The sequence below is a fragment of the Aythya fuligula genome, chromosome 2, assembly GCF_009819795.1.
Source record: "Aythya fuligula isolate bAytFul2 chromosome 2, bAytFul2.pri, whole genome shotgun sequence".
Classification (NCBI taxonomy): Eukaryota; Metazoa; Chordata; class Aves; order Anseriformes; family Anatidae; genus Aythya; species Aythya fuligula.
The window spans coordinates 98,580,293-98,596,076 of record NC_045560.1 but is presented as its reverse complement, the minus strand read 5'-3'; the positions used below and the strand labels follow the sequence as shown (position 1 = coordinate 98,596,076).

At 39.4% G+C, this 15,784-nt stretch overlaps 1 protein-coding gene across 1 annotated transcript in view; it reads left to right on the top strand.

The window, feature by feature from the left end:
* ZNF407 (zinc finger protein 407) overlaps positions 1-15,176 on the top strand; it is a 333,749-nt gene extending 318,573 nt beyond the window's left edge. The window contains exon 9 of the mRNA XM_032182317.1: positions 12,894-15,176. Coding sequence (XP_032038208.1) covers positions 12,894-14,251 — 1,358 coding nt within the window. The 3' untranslated portion in view covers positions 14,252-15,176. The remainder of the gene's footprint in view (positions 1-12,893) is intronic.
* Positions 15,177-15,784: the final 608 nt, after the last annotated feature.

The following is a 15,784-nucleotide window of genomic DNA, read 5'->3' as shown; positions in this document are numbered from 1 at the left end:
AAAAAGATGCAGCAAGGCTTACCTCCAACAGAAACGGGGTTATTTTGGAAGGTGTGCAGGGTGCTGTGTTATGGCAAACAGTGCTTCATTTCTGGATGGCTGCAGAAGAAATGTGAACCTCTTTCAGCATTTAGAGAATGGTTTTAATTTCTGTGTTCTTAAATGGACCAATCCGTCTGGAATTAGGATGTCTATTTAAGCTGGTAGTTACCAGATTTGAAGGTGGGCATATCATGGTCTGAGAGTGCAAAGACGTCTGTATGAGAGAGACTACTCTGTAAGAAGAAAGGCTTATGAACAACATTTTCCACCCTAAACATTCTTCTTAAATGTAGCTTTTTATTTTTAATACAAATTAGTCTGAAAACTACAAAAATGTATGGTTAGCCTACTTAATTTACCTTAGCCTTTTAAAGGGAATGTCTTCATTTATTTGAATAGGTGAACATTCAAATGGGATTCAGCGGTACATTGGAACATGTTCACACAATCATTCTGCAGAGGTAGATTCAGGCTATTTCAGCCAGAGAGAGATATATTTGGCTGTGGACAAAAGTGATTTTTAGCTAACTTTGTGACGGCCTTCCTCTGAGGACAAGCAGTGCTGATTTGGCCTTTTTAAAACACAAATTAAAGAGTCTAAGACCCTGCTTTGAATATGTCATAGAGTAGGGCTAACCGAGGGCCCAACTCAGAAAAGCATTTAAGCCTGTGCTTGGCATTAGCTATGTGCTTAATTCCCCAAAGCCTAACTATGGGCCCTTTCTTATGCACTTGCAAGAATCGTGATGATCAGGAAGTCTACCATCTGACATCTGTGAAATGAGCTGGTAGACTGAGTCTTTTTCATAATGAACCAGTTTCCATCTCATAAAATTCTGTAATTGCAGATGGTATCGGTGGACACCTATGACAATCTCAGCAGAGATTGCAGCGCGGCATTCCTCATTATAGGATACATGGACACTGAACTCCTCTCTGCTCACGAACATGGGGTTGATTCATTGACAGGGCATTATCAGGAAAATTGCGGTGATGTGACTAGTGCTTCACTGTGGGTAAATGGAGTACCTCAACTCTGGGAGTTGACAATAGGCTCTTCTAAGAAATTATAATGCCGTGATTAAGACATAAAGCTGGGCCTCAGTACACCTGGGAATTCTTCTGTGACCCTGGCAACGCACTTTTTGCTGATTTTCACTTCTCTGCCTGCAAAAGTTAGAACAATGCTTTTTTGTTTTATGGTGTTATAGTGATAAATATACTACTGTTGTGAGCAATTCAGAGGATACAGTTAGGGAGGCACATGGCTAGATAAATGCCATTAGATTTTAAATGCATTCTGTTTGGTTTGCATTTGCATGTGCTTGTACTTAGCACTAGTAGAAAGCAGGCCAATTTTATTTTGCTTCCTAATTCTGCATCGAGGAAATTAGCTTTAGGTACACAGATCCCAAAATCGTGCATAAAATTCACTCTGTTGTGAAAGAGACCCTAAAAAATAACACATGGAAGAGAAAATACTTTAATTTTGGAGTTATTTTAGCTTGTTCTTTTAGATGCTGGTATTGATTTGGTTTGTCTACATTTTAATATGCATATTTTCTTATTACAAATAAAATAATATCATCCAGATAGCTTCTGAGTCTTTTTATTTTAGTAGAAGAACCTGAATAGTGTTTTAAGGATACTTGGAGAGACACTGAAAGAAATGGTGAACCTCAAGAGGTTTTGGAGCACTGGAATGGATCACGGATCTCCAAGTAAGCCCTACCTGGGACTCACAGCAGCTGTTTCAACCTGCGATGCCACAGGCTGCTCAGAAACTCTTTAATCTGCACATCTTTGAAATGACAGACCACAGTGCATCTCCTGAATATTTTGCCTGCTATGTGCCAGAAGTTAGGAATCTGTTTGTTCACTAAACTATGGTAGCTGAAAAAAGAGTAAGAAGTAATATTTTAAAAAGTAGCTGAAATAAGAACCCTTTAACATAAGTGTCAGCAGGAGCTGTTAGTTTCTCAGTGTTTTTGAAAATCGCATCTTCCAGGTATCTGGCTTTAGGCTTATTTAGGCTTCTGGTGGTGTTTTTTATTTTTATTTTTTTTTATTTTTGGGAGTGGGAGGGTGTTATCTGGTCCCTGTCTTGTCATATATCACAAGCTTTACCACTTTCACAGAAATTATCGTACCTTCCTCTGAAATTTTGTCTATGGCACTGAAAAACGTGAACTGTTCCGGTAATAGCAGTAGTGCTTGGAGTCCACTTATTTTACCACTAATAATGCTGTAGCAGTTCTGTGTAACAGCAGAGTAAGAAGTGCATTCACTGCACTGTGCAACATGCTATAGATAAACGTAGTAGGAACCATTGCGTTTGCATCATTTCATTAACATGTTTTTAAACATTATTTGGCATCAGTTGTAGACAGATATGTACAATAAATCTTTGAACAAGTACTATCAAAAGTAACAACTAAGTGGAATTTAAAATGTATTACAAAAATGTGATCACTAATAAGTTTTTAAATATTCCTTCTTCTTCTGGTCTAAACTGGGCCTCATGAGCTAAAAAATAAGAAGAGCTAATGAAATGACCTGACAGAATGGCAGGGTTTGTTTACTAGTCCGTATTTGAGTAGGATTCATGCTCTGTGTGATTGACAGTCATTGCAAATTCTTTGGCTTTTTAAGACTCAAGGCGCCGCAGTCTTGGGTGAACTTCAGTTCAGAAGGGAGTTGTTTACAGAAGTTAACTAAGTAGTTACTGGAGGATCGCATGCCATGTTTCACTGAACTGTTGTGGGATGGTATGGGTTTGCAGTGCAAGTGGCAATGACTTGGGTTAAAACCTATTCCAGCTCTCGTGTGGTTGATTTATTCAGTGTGGGAGCCTCATTGCTCTGGCACCTGGAAGGGGTAGGTAGCTGAATTGGCATCCCTTGCTCACCATGGCCAAACTTCTTCCCACAGTGTGGCTTGAATATTTTAGCGTTTCATCAAAATCAGATTATGGTGATCCAAAAGGGACAAAAAATTTCCTCCCTCTTCAGCATTTGCATCAAAAAAAATTAGAGGTTGTTGTTGCCAGAATATGTGCACTTAAACTTCAATATTTCCATGCTAGCCAACCTTCTAATAACTTGTTTCACTGTTTTGAATATTCCTTAGGCAGTGTCTCTGCCCTAGTGAAGCTGAGACATAATTCAGTTGTATCCATACCAGAGCAATGTGCAGGAGACATGCTTCTGAACCTGCAATTAACAATTGCTTTGGCCTGTTTTCTGTTCCTGCTTTATCTTTTCATAAACTCGCATCTAATTTGATGACCACTGTCATTCTTTAGATTTCTTCAGCATTACAATTCTCAAGGGACTTATCTCTCACTTAGTCTCATTTTTGCAGATTAACTTTCTCCACGAGCACCAGTATGCAGCAGCAGAAGTTGAATGTTGCATTTTCATTGTTGAATTTATTTATGTTGCATCCTGTTGCTCTTTGTGATGTTTTCAACACCTCCTCTCAATTTCTTATTATCTGTGTATTCCACCTAAAAGCTGTTGATTTCTACCTCTGGCTAACCAACTGCTTGGGTAGCTTTATTGACAGTGCAGCATGGAAATGATTCAGATCTCAAAAGCACAACTTTGCAGCTGGGTGGAAGCACCTGGAGTAAGGAGCTTCTGAGCACTTGTACCGAACCATGGTGCAGTGGTTTACTTTGCACGTCGCACGTAGCCGTGGCACGCTGACACCTTAATTCCTGCATCGGGAGTGTTCGGCGGTGGCTCCAAGAGCTCCACCTTTGGTGTCTTATGTCTTGTTTTAACTACGTACAGCCTCGTGCCTTCTAACGCTGGAAGTGGGAGACAGCTCGTTTAGGTACTACTGTATCAGTAGCACTGAAGATACATTTCTGTCAGTGGAAGGGTCAATTATAGGAACAGCTCTTCCTTTGAAGATATGCTGGAAACATGCTGCTTCCACCCTTCACCAGAGGTGAATCATGAAAAGAAGACTTTGTCACAAACTCGACCCTCAAAAGTGGTATAAAAGAGTTACCCGTCTCTCCAGCCTCCGCTTCCCATCCCACCCTCCAGGACCAGCATGTACCCTGCTTCACATTTCTTAAATAATCCTGTGGTTACTGCTAAGCCTGTGTGACACTCTGAAATATCAACATCTTTTCTGAGAATTAGGCATTATAAGCCTTGATGCTCCCTGTTCCTGAGGTGGAGCGATGGGGCCAGCAGAGGGGAAGGCCACCCTGGTAACTGGACCACTTCCACTTCTACCCAGCCCTGTTCCCTCCGTCTCAGAAGTAGTGGGACGCAGTGCACTGACACTGACCTTTGGGGTAGGAAATCAGATGGCAAAAGCTCAGCAACTGCCTGCGTAATTAATTCAGCTTTGTCTTATGCCTTGTACCAGTTCGGGAACAGCTGTGGTTGATCCTGTGTTGGAGGTTACACATGTAGGGCTGAAGCACCTAATATTTTTCTTTCAAGGCATAGCATGGCATGACCTATGGCTTTCAGACTAAACCATCTAAAGCTCCTCTCTAGCTTCAGATCCATTGCAAAAATGTATAAATATTATTAGCCAGTGGTATTACATTTGGTGCTATAAAAGCACAGAAATAGGTCTTTCTCCATTGAATCTATTTGTAAGTTAAAGCCCCAGCCTCCTTCACCTTGTTTTCTTCTGAAACTGGTTGTAACGCTTGCTCACTGTGCCAGCCACTACCATTTGAACAGATGCATGTCACTTCTCCAGTTGTCTTTCCTAAATTCCCAGCAAATGGGAGATGAAAATGAAAATATCAGCTGTATGTCAGCGTCCAGATAAAAAGCTGCAAAGTTAAGTTATGAAGCTCACCCTTGTTCGCAAAATTAACTGATCTCATATTGGCCCAGCAGAGCTCCTTCTCTCTGACAGATTATTACTTCTAATCATATGAATCAGTGCTCATTCCGGTATGATTTTGATGAAGTCCATAAAAGACAGCACGCTCATCTCCTCCGATGCTTTGAATATTGAAATAGAACATTTTTTACTGGTAATTCTTCTGCATTAATTGCTTCTACTCATTCAATGAGTGTTAGCTTTTGTTATAACCCATCCCATAGACTCCTGACACCTTGCCTGCTGAGAAGTCCTGTCCTTGAAGTTACTATAGTGCACAATGATCAGAACTTATTGCTGATGTTTTGCTAGCATTTACTAGCAACATCTTGGCAGAGGGTGACCTCTAGTACTGTCTCTAAACATTTTCAATTTACAGACTCAAGAATTTTTGCTGTCTTCGCCTCTCATTCTTTTGAAGAGGTCAGCCCTTTACGAATTTGCCACAAGAAAGAAGTTCAAAATGCCCTATACACTTAAACAGCTTAATAGGAATATAGCTACAATGAACACACAACATACAATTCATTTTAATATTTATAGAAGAAATTCACATTGTTTTAAGTGTACGCGAGCAGCTGCTGTCATTTGGCTATGAGCAGATGTTAGACCTCCGAAAGCTTCGCTGATAATTAAAATACTAACAGTTAGTGTTTTACCCCAGCTGCAGGTTCTGTTTACTGTAAATTTGATTTTAATGGTGCCTCTGTGCAGTTATTGAATAGAGGTTTGTTTTCTACTATACATACAAAAGTGTCTACAATGAAGACAAATGGTTATTTCCCGTAATTTACCCTGGAAAGATATGAACATACACTGTAACGTAGCTGAATTTATAAATGAATTGCAGAGATGACTATCGCAGAGCAAATGCTAATTTCTGTTATCTTAACTAACAAAAACAACCAAGGAAACTTACTAGTTTTAGTTCTTCACAAACCTTCTGCCTAAAAGCTGCCGTGCTTTTCAGATGGGTTGAGACATGCCCTTGAGCAAAGAACAGGTGCTGCTTTTTACTGAATGGGTGCATAAATCAGAATAAATAAATAAATGAGATCACGAGACTGAGATTTGATTGGTATATGAAAGAATATAATTTCTGCTTGATCATTTCATAACATGATTTTTTTTATTATTTTTGGTGTCCCTTACAAGTGTCTGTTCTCTTTAGTGCATATATGTACATCAAGCGTTGGGAAAGGCTAGCCAATTTCAGAATTGTTAATCCCAAGGGCCTGATTATGCAAACACAATGCATAATGCAAGCTACCATGTTTAGTCCCTTTGAGACTATTGAGGCTAACTATGGCAGTAAGCAGTACTCTTGATAAATAAATGTTTATGAGACCAGGATCTAAATGTATATATTCTTGAAAAACAGAAACTCTTGCAGAGATAATAAGGACAAAAAGTAGTTTGGGCTTTTTTTTTTTTTTTTTTTTTTTTTTTTTTTTAGCAGAATAGTTAGTGTGAGTTAGAACACATTTTAGGAATCCCAATAATTTGTGATATGATCAGAGCTTGTGGTTTGTTTGTTTGATTGTTTGTTTTCTGATTTTCTCATATTAGCATTCCTATTATTTTTCATGTAATCTTGTATGCTCTGTAGGCCCAGGCAACAGAATTCTGCAGTCTGACCAAGCACAACCGGTTTCTTTTGCAATCTGGATTCTGGTTTAAAGGTGCTAAGAAAGCACTGCAGTTACGCTGCAGGAGTTAAAGCAGAAAAAGTACATCCGTGTAGCATCAATGTCAGTTGTTCCCAAACTGAGGGCCTTTGAAGCCGGTCTGCAAAGAAATGTCCAGGCTGGCTGCCCTCATCTCCAGCTGCTAAATTGCTTTGGAAAAACTAGCTAAAGTACTCCAAATACATTCCTAATGTTACTTGTCCATACAGGTAATTGCTGTATATGCCTCAGTGAGACTTTTGCTCCCAGGCAGGACTTGAGAAGATAAGGCCTGCATGGTGGCAAGTGTGTAAAGACAAAAAGTAGTCTACAAGAAAGTCTGGCACTGTGCACATTGGGCAGTTGTAAAATCTATACATTAACTCCTTACCCGTTTACTGCGGTCAGTGGCAGTTTCTATTTGCATAGCTTCTGTAACACTAGGCTTTGTAGAATTCATTTTTGACCTTAAACACAACAAAAAAGCTGAAATTTATCACAGAGGCCTTTTCCCAAAGGTTAATTGGGCATTGGAAGGAACCCAACCCAACCCAACCCTAACCTAACCTAACCTAACCTAACCTAACCTAACCTAGCCTAACCTAACCTAACCTAACCTAACCTAACCACCTGCCTAAACACCGTAACTGAATGGCCCAGCTATTTATTTTGGTGGCTGTTTCTTGTTTTGCTTCTCTGTTGTTGCTGTTGACATAGTCCTGTAAGGTATGCAACGTAAAAATAACAAGCAGAAAAATTCAGTCTGGTTATCAGAAGAAAAAAATGCAAAATTATTTCCTTTTACATATTAAGATAGCTAAACGGACATCTGCCACTTTGCTTAAGGTACCCGAAAGGTTAGAGCTTCATCCTTTATACAAACAATTCTTAGAAGACCTTGAAATTTCTAAACATGATGGAGGACAAAGGATAAAGCTAAAAGCAAAGGATGTTTTGAGTTTTAGCATGAAACATGACATTTCTGGATTTTTAAGTATAGGATGAACTACTCACAGTATTTTGGAATAGGTTATGGTATTTATTTATTTATTCTTTTTACAGTAAAAATATACTGAAAAGAAAAAACCCTTACTGCATTGGTATCTTTCTCTTATTACCATTTACGTACCTTCTGTCAACGGTGGAATTTTTTTTATGTCTCTTAGGGAGCTGGTTAAGTTCCCCATAGGTATATCTATTTGTACTGCTTTACAAATATATGCTGCCTTTGTGGACATAATAGTTCTGACAGAGCCCTTTTGGCTTGCTGATTTATTTCACTTCTTGGTTTGACCCATCCTATTTTCTTCCTTCAGTAGAAGATATGAATGAGCCTTCACAACCTCTTTTATTTAGTAGCTTAACTATCTGTTTTTGAAAATGCTGTTTTTGAAACAGCTTTTACTATGGTTAAGGAAGAGATCTTAAAAATGTGGTTTATTATTATGGCCTCCAAAAATCAAGAAAATAGTCATGCTACAATTCTTAGACTGCACTTAATTATTTAAAGATCATTACAAAAAGAAAAAAAAAAAAAGAATGAATGAAAGAAAAATGCAGAAATTTGGAGCTGGATCAGGGCCTAAATTATTCCTTTATGTACTTGGATAGTGGGCTTTTACCATACCAGTCAAAATATTTTATTGTTACATAGACAATAACTTTTGAAATAAAGACATCAGTTGCTCATTCAAGTGATAGCCAATGTAAGTTGAATTTTCAATATCTTGTAATTGTAGGAAGGTTGCATTTAGTTGAAAGAAAAGATGTTTCTTTGCATTCACGTTGTTTAATATTCATTACATTTTAATAGATACAAAATATTTGTATGTATCAGTAAATAATGTGCCTAATTACCAATACTAATCAAGTATGAAAAATTAAGTGTTGTCAGATAGGGTGCTGTAAATCAGGTCACCTGGAACTTTCGCAGGAAAGGCAAAATAGCTGTTTTAAGCATGCTGTGTAAATGCAGATCATTTCCGTCATCCTACCAGATTATTTCATCTATGACTTACTGCTTTGTCCTAAAGGTGCTCCTCATGAAGGATATCCTCAGCCCAGCCTCACCGTGCACAGCCACTGCTACAACTTTTGGGCAAGTTTAAAATTCTGAAGAGGCAGCTGTTTGAGAGCAAAGTGGTGCTTTACATATAATATTAGCAGAGACTTTCCTAACGCATTACGCATTTCTTTCTGAGACAAGTCTCCTTAATGCCATCTTTATCTGCTACACGATGCATGAAATCTACTTTCTGTTTTAGAACTGCAGCTGACCCCCGACCCCTCGCGTGGCGCCACAATGTGACCTCTCTATTGTCATCAGCTTTCATTCTCCTGAAAATCCTATGAATTTTTATTACAAGTTTTTTTAAACCAAGCTGAGGCTTCAACAAATTACTTGACACAGATGAGATGAAGTTGTTGAAGTAGTGTTAGATAAGTTTTACAGCCAGCATGTGTGCTGCTGAACAGTACAAAGCCAGTGTCCTACAATGTCATACACCAGTAACTGCTGAGCCTACTATTGGATAAATACATCATTTTATGGAACATTGATTGTTCTATAAACCCAATGGAGTATTATGCTCTATGATCAAACCATTTAGATTGTGTGTAGAGCACAGAAAATGCCATATTCAGGATGGTACTAAAAGTGCCATTTGTGTATTTTATGGATGTCATTACGGGGGAAACTTCTCTCTGTAGGCCCTGTTTACTGCAAAATTTTTTAGTCTGTAATGACATTTTTCATTCACAACGTATGCCTTCAAGAGAGGGGGCCCTTGTTTTATTTGTTTCATTCGAGTTTACTGCACAAATCCTGTACATTTTAATTAAATGTACGCTTAACAAAAGAATAAGGTATTTATTCTGTGGGGAACAAATGATGACAGTAACAAAAGAATAAAACAGACACACAAAAGGAAGTCAGGTACTGAGGAAAAGAGAGGGAAAAAGGTACTAAACCCTATTTGTAGTTTCCCAGAAGCACATTAAACATCAAAGCATTTCTTTTAGCCCTATTTTGGGAGTTTGTGGTCTCTGAGAATTAAAATAACCTGCGAATATGGATTTAATGTCTAAAAAATCCTGACATTTTCAAATAAAAAACTAACAGTCGCTCAGGACTCCGACTGATAAATAATGGTCCTGCTGAAATGACAGACTTCTTGGAAAGAAACCAATTCTGTGATCATTGCACCCCTAGATATGAAACACCTCTTTACAAATTGTCTGAATATGAGCTCTCGTATCATTATATTTTGTCATTTTAATGCCTATTTGTGTATCTTCTTAATTTGCAGTGACATGCAATCAGCAACAAGTCCAGTTTTCCTAATATTAATGTGGGCTTGTATTGCAGCTTATGTTTGCCATGTCAGCCAACACTTACCCTGTCTCTTTGCCGGCTTTTAAGAGGGGGTGAGAGGCAGGCTGAATTTAGTAGGACAACATGATTTGTTGCTACATACAGTCCAATAATGTGACATGTTCCTTAAATACATAAAAATTCCTGCAAATGTTGTGTTGGATAGCAGCGCTCCATTATAGAAATGTGCTGTTTCAAAGTCAAAATAGCAGCTAAGCCTCAAAATATGTTGTTTTCTAAATATCTTCCCTACTTGGCTTTTCACTGGTAAAACAAAAGAAAACCAGTAAAATCTGCAATTCATATTTACCATGAAAAATCACTAAAATTGAAGCTGATGTTCCCAGTAAATTCTTGGTCATAGTCCAGTAAAAATTTAAAGTTACAGTAGATTCACATTAGTTTAAATGACACTTGAACTTCTACATAGCTCAACATTAATTCATTATAGTTGAAATGGAAGAATCTTCAGTGGGTGAATCTTTTACAATCTGATTGAGGCTGTTACATTTTATAGGAGCCATTTTTCAAAGCAGTACTGACAGCACTCGAAGTTATTAAATTGCTGAATCAAAAGATGGACCTGCAATCGCATTTATGAACTGTGATGGAATAGCTGGGGTTGCACCGAGCTGAGGTTAAGATGTTGGTGTAGTTAAGCTTCATCACACCCCTTAGTGACAGCAGTATTTACCCATGTAGTTTACTTTAATGGTCAGGAAGTGGCTTAACTCACCTCTGGATTCAAATAGATTAAGTAAGCAGTCAGAATGGCATAATTATCAGCGCTGCGAGGGATTCACTGGATAGCTCTTCACCCAGGAGACTTCCTGTTCAATTGCACAGCAAAGGCCGGAGCTGCACAGATTCATGGGTACGGCAATTATTTTAGGAGATGAAAACAGGATGGATTTCCTTTTTCTTTCCCTTCCCCAGACCGGAGCTTCTCCTCGCTGCAGCGATGCTGTGTCCTGTACATAAATTATCATTATCTTAGGGGAAAGATGTCATGATTTTGATGCATGCATGTGAAAATTATGATCGCAGAGTTATTTTGATTTTGAAATCCTGTGGAAAATGCATGATTTGTAGAGTTATTTTGATTTTGTGCCACATCACTGCCAGGCTCCTCTTTTATCATGTCAACAAAGCAAGATTCCTGAGAGAATTAATTACTTCTACTCTATTATAAAATGTGGAGGAGCTAAGATAATTGTCATTTTATGTTGATTTCCCCTTCCTATTTTTCTGCTCTTTGGGGGGTCTCGTGAATGTCAGAGCCTACAGAGAGCAGAGGAAAAGTGGGGATAAGAACCAGTCGTACCACAGTAAGCCTCCTCACAGCTTACGCCTGACAAAATGTACTTCAATTGTATGTGCCAGATACATCACGCAGCATCACTTGGAAACACTCTAATGGTTTAAATTGTTAATTTTCTTTTCCAAAGATAACCTGCCTTGCAAACTAAGATGGAGAAAGTTGTGTAACGTCAGCTGAGACTTCTGAAAGTGATTTGCAGCCTTTCAGCTTAACACAATTACCTGTGCTTCATAAGCTTCTCCACAAGAAGCTTTGTAATAGAAAAAAAGACGGATAGATGGATAGATAAATGCCAGCAAGTGCCCAGCCTTTCAGGCACTGGTGTTACCTTGGAATATTATCTTGATACTCACCTTAGCATATCAACTTGCTAGAGGCTGCAAGATGCCAAGTGCTCAGTCTCAGTGTAGCACATCTTGTAAGTGTGAACTTACCTTCAAGCAGATGAGTCTCTGGTTTTCAGAGCCCACTGTAGTTCTCTGTAGGATCAGGGCCTGACAGCTAAAACGTGGGTGGGGACAGCCTCAGCACCAGGGGCCTCATCAGTCTTCCCAAGGCCCACCTGGCACCAAACCGTTGTCTTGATCTCAGTGTCTGGGTCCCACTTTCTTCTTTCTGGGTCCCACTTTCTTCTCAGAGTGTTCTGGTTGTGGCCCTGCAGGAGCTGCAGTGGGGCTTGGGGATGGCACCATGACAGGGGGACAGCGAATACTGGATCTGTTCTGCCATGGGGCTGGTCGCAGGGTGCAGCCAGTCATGTCTGGCTAACCTCTTAAAAGGCAAGGAGGGCGGCAGGGTAACCCCGAGACCATGTTTTGAGGGTGGTGGGCTTGGCTTTGTGCGGCCGTGGGCATTGTTTGCTTGGCTGAAGTGTCATTGTTAGTGTTGAGAATGGAGGAGAAGGCCTTCACTGACCCAAAAGCAGACTGAGTGGCGAAATAAGCAGTTGCAACGTGGAGGTAAAGGTATTTTTATCTATTAATTGATTTCACGTAGAAGTAATTAAGAAGTGTAATTGAGGTTTCTCTGGGCGATAGTTGCATAAAATATCCTGCTTAGGGTGACTGCCGAGCGTTTTCTCCAGGTAACTAGGCTAGTGAACTGAGCCAGTAAGGTGTGCTGGAGAAGATGCTAGGTGGGAAATGAAGGGGAAGACAACGGCATCAAACTGACAGCATGGCAATTACCTCGCCAACAAAGCAGGGTATTAAGAAGATCAGCCACAGTTTTTCACACCCAGATATGTTTAACGTAACGTACGATCCTAAAATTTGTTGCCGAAGTACCCAAGTATCACCAGTAGGATTTTCTATAAAAGATGTGTTAATGGCTTTTAACTGTATACTGTATTTATCTGGGCTTTTTTTGTACAGCATATTTTAAAAAAACACATTTAAATTGTTAATAGGCTGCAGCATTGTTAAACTCAGCAATTATTTCAACCTGTAAATATGTTATTTGGAAAACATGCAAATTGTTTTTGTTCGCTTGCTCATTTTATCTGTGTTTTCTGCCAGTGAAATCTAAAAATTGTCAAGGAATTTTCTTCCATTTAAGCTACAGTTTTTTAAAGTAATGAACTGATATTTTCCGTGATACCACGTTCACAGCGTATTTTGTCTTGCAGGCATTGTATCCAAGTCCTACGAGTGCCGGCTGAAGGGGCAAGGAGCAACCTTTGTGGAAACTGCGAGTCCTTTCACCGCAGCATCACTGGGAGAGGTATCTCCAGTTAAAGAGAAGGCCTTTCGGGGCAGCAGAAGGCAGCCACAGTCGCCTGAACAAGTTCAGCAAGTTATTATTATCCAAGGATATGACGGCGACTTTGCAATCGATGTCTCTGCGGAAGAAACGGCAGCGGCTACCCTTCAGACGCTGGCAATGGCTGGTCAGATGGCCAGGGTCGTCCATATTACGGAGGATGGGCAAGTCATAGCTACAAACCAAAACGGCTCGCACGTGAGTGGTGTGGTTCCAGGGCAGATACTTACCGAGCAGCTAGCAGATGGTGCCACGCAGGTGGTGGTGGTTGAAGGCGCTGTAACAGGAGCCGAGATGGAGGAGGCCGTTCCTATAGATGCAGTTCCTGACTCCAGTAGTGCTGTGCTGCAGCAGATAATGCAACAAGAAGTTTTAGATGCTTCTGAAGCTACAGTCCATCCCCAAGAGTCCTCGTCAGCGTTAGATGCCCTGCTTTGTGCTGTAACAGAGCTGGGTGAAGTGGAAACCAAATCTGGACTCCTTGACAGAAGCAGGTCTAGTCACAAAGATTTCTTGCAAATGCCAAACCCAGAGGCGCCCAATGTCCCCAGTGATGCAGGGGGACAAGAAATACAAATGTTCCACGAAGTTCAGGAGACTCAGGAAGATACCGAACCTATGGAAGTAGTGACGCAGGTCATGCACCCATCGGCTATAATTGCATCTCAGGAGAGAGCTCAGGCTGCCTTCAAGAAAATGGTCCAAGGAGTGTTACATTTTGCTGTATGTGATACGGCTGCAGCCGACCAGCTGATGAAAGAAGGTGTCACTCAGGTCATTGTAAATGAGGAAGGGACTGTGCATATGGTAGCTGGAGAAGGCTCCCAGATAATTATGCAGGAAGCTGGTAGCCACGCGCTCAGTGTCCAGAGCGAACACATGGATTTAGTCGATTCGGATGGGGAAATATCACAGATCATCGTCACCGAAGAAATAGCTCAAGCCATGGTTCAGGGTTCTGATGGCGACTTCTCAGAAGGTGCAACCCACTACATTGTCACAGAATTGCCACCGGACATGCAGGATGAGCCTGGTGTGTACTCGCACGCTGTGATAGAGACAGCTGGGTCTCAAGAGATTTTGCAGGCTGGTACTGCTATAGAAGCAAAAGCTGTATCCCCTGATAGAGCAGGAGAACAGTTAACAAGCATGGTCATTTATACAGAGGGTGGCTCACAAGTAGTTCAGGGCCAGCAAGATGATAACGAAGTACAAGAAGCATGAAGAGCTTTATCTCCTAGGCTTGATTCAGGTGATCAGATCCATGGAGGCACTGCATTCCTGGAACAACTTCTGTAAAACCTTCTCAATACAATATCCTCATAGGCAGGTAACAGATATGCACGCTGCAGGAGGTGAAGGTCAGCTACTAGGAGGAGTTCACTGAAAAGGATAGTACAATCTTGTTACAATAGCTCTGAGAATTATTATAGGGGATTATTTTAAAGCAAATGCGTTAGGACACAAAAGAGGATAAAAATACCCCCCTCCTCTCCAGTAGGTATTGTTCTGTTCACTGGTTGTTTTTTTTTTCAAATGTTGTTTTATCTCAGGGTAAATCCCTGCCTTCTTTTTTGTCTAACATAATCAAAAGAGTAAAATACTTTCACTTACATGTATGTTTTATAAACAGATAAATAAGCAAAAAATTACAAAAAGTGCATCATTACAATGACAAGGTGATCAGGTAAGCTTAGATACTGTAATTGGTGCCCTTTATTGTAAAGAAGAACAGGTGACATTTTGCTTTCTAGAATCTTACTTTAAAATATCCCTGGTGAAACATATGCCATCAAATTAAGTATTTTCTCCATCTGGAATCAAATTTTTTAATAGTAGCTTACTTTTTCATGGTATCACGTAAGAGTTTTCCTAGGGAAGAGCTCAGAATGCTACATTTCAGAAAATTCTTGATTATACACATACAAAAAAAATAACTTGATGCCTGTATCTTCCACTTAAATTTAGATGAGAGTCCTACATACGAAATGTGCTTTTTTTTTTTTTTTGAAAAGATATTCTCACTGTCAGAGTTTTGCTTTTCTTATAAATAGTGCTTCATATAAATACCATTTTGCAGTTCATTTTGTGAGCTACTTTTGAAATGTTATGGGGATTTTTGAAGAAAATTCTGACATTGACATTAACAAGTAGAAAAAAAAAAAAAAAAGGTGACCTTGTATTTCTTGCTTAGTCCAGAATGTCAATTATTTAGTTGTGGATATACTGCAATTGTCCAATGCAAGTTCATGTTGAAAAGATTTGTTTCACAATACAACTGCTTTTGTTTCTTTAAAAAAAATGTAAAATATAAACTGGCAAGTTTGGTTTTTTTTTTCATTTGTTTGTTTTTGTCTTTCAAATAAAATGTTAGCATTAAAATAAAGCATCATGATTTTTAATATTAAGCAATAAACAGAACTGGCATTCAGCAGGAGCAAACAAATGCTATCTGTTATGTCTGTGCATTTTCTCTTTTCCTTTCTCAAGCTAGCTAGCTAGATAAAGATAAAAGAATCTAATTTCTGAAGTGTGCCTCATGCATGCTTAATATAATTGTGTAAGTGTTTAGGGTATAAGCCATGCTGACTCTAGAGATAACTGGGTTTCCTATCATGTTTAATATCTTAAAATTATCAACTGTGAGAAAGTTGGGGTGAGGCAAAACAATAGTTCCTTCTTGAAGGAACTGTTTAAAAATGTATTTTCTGATAGAGCTGCTTAGAAAAGGTGCTTCATTCTGGGGCTATAAGAGCC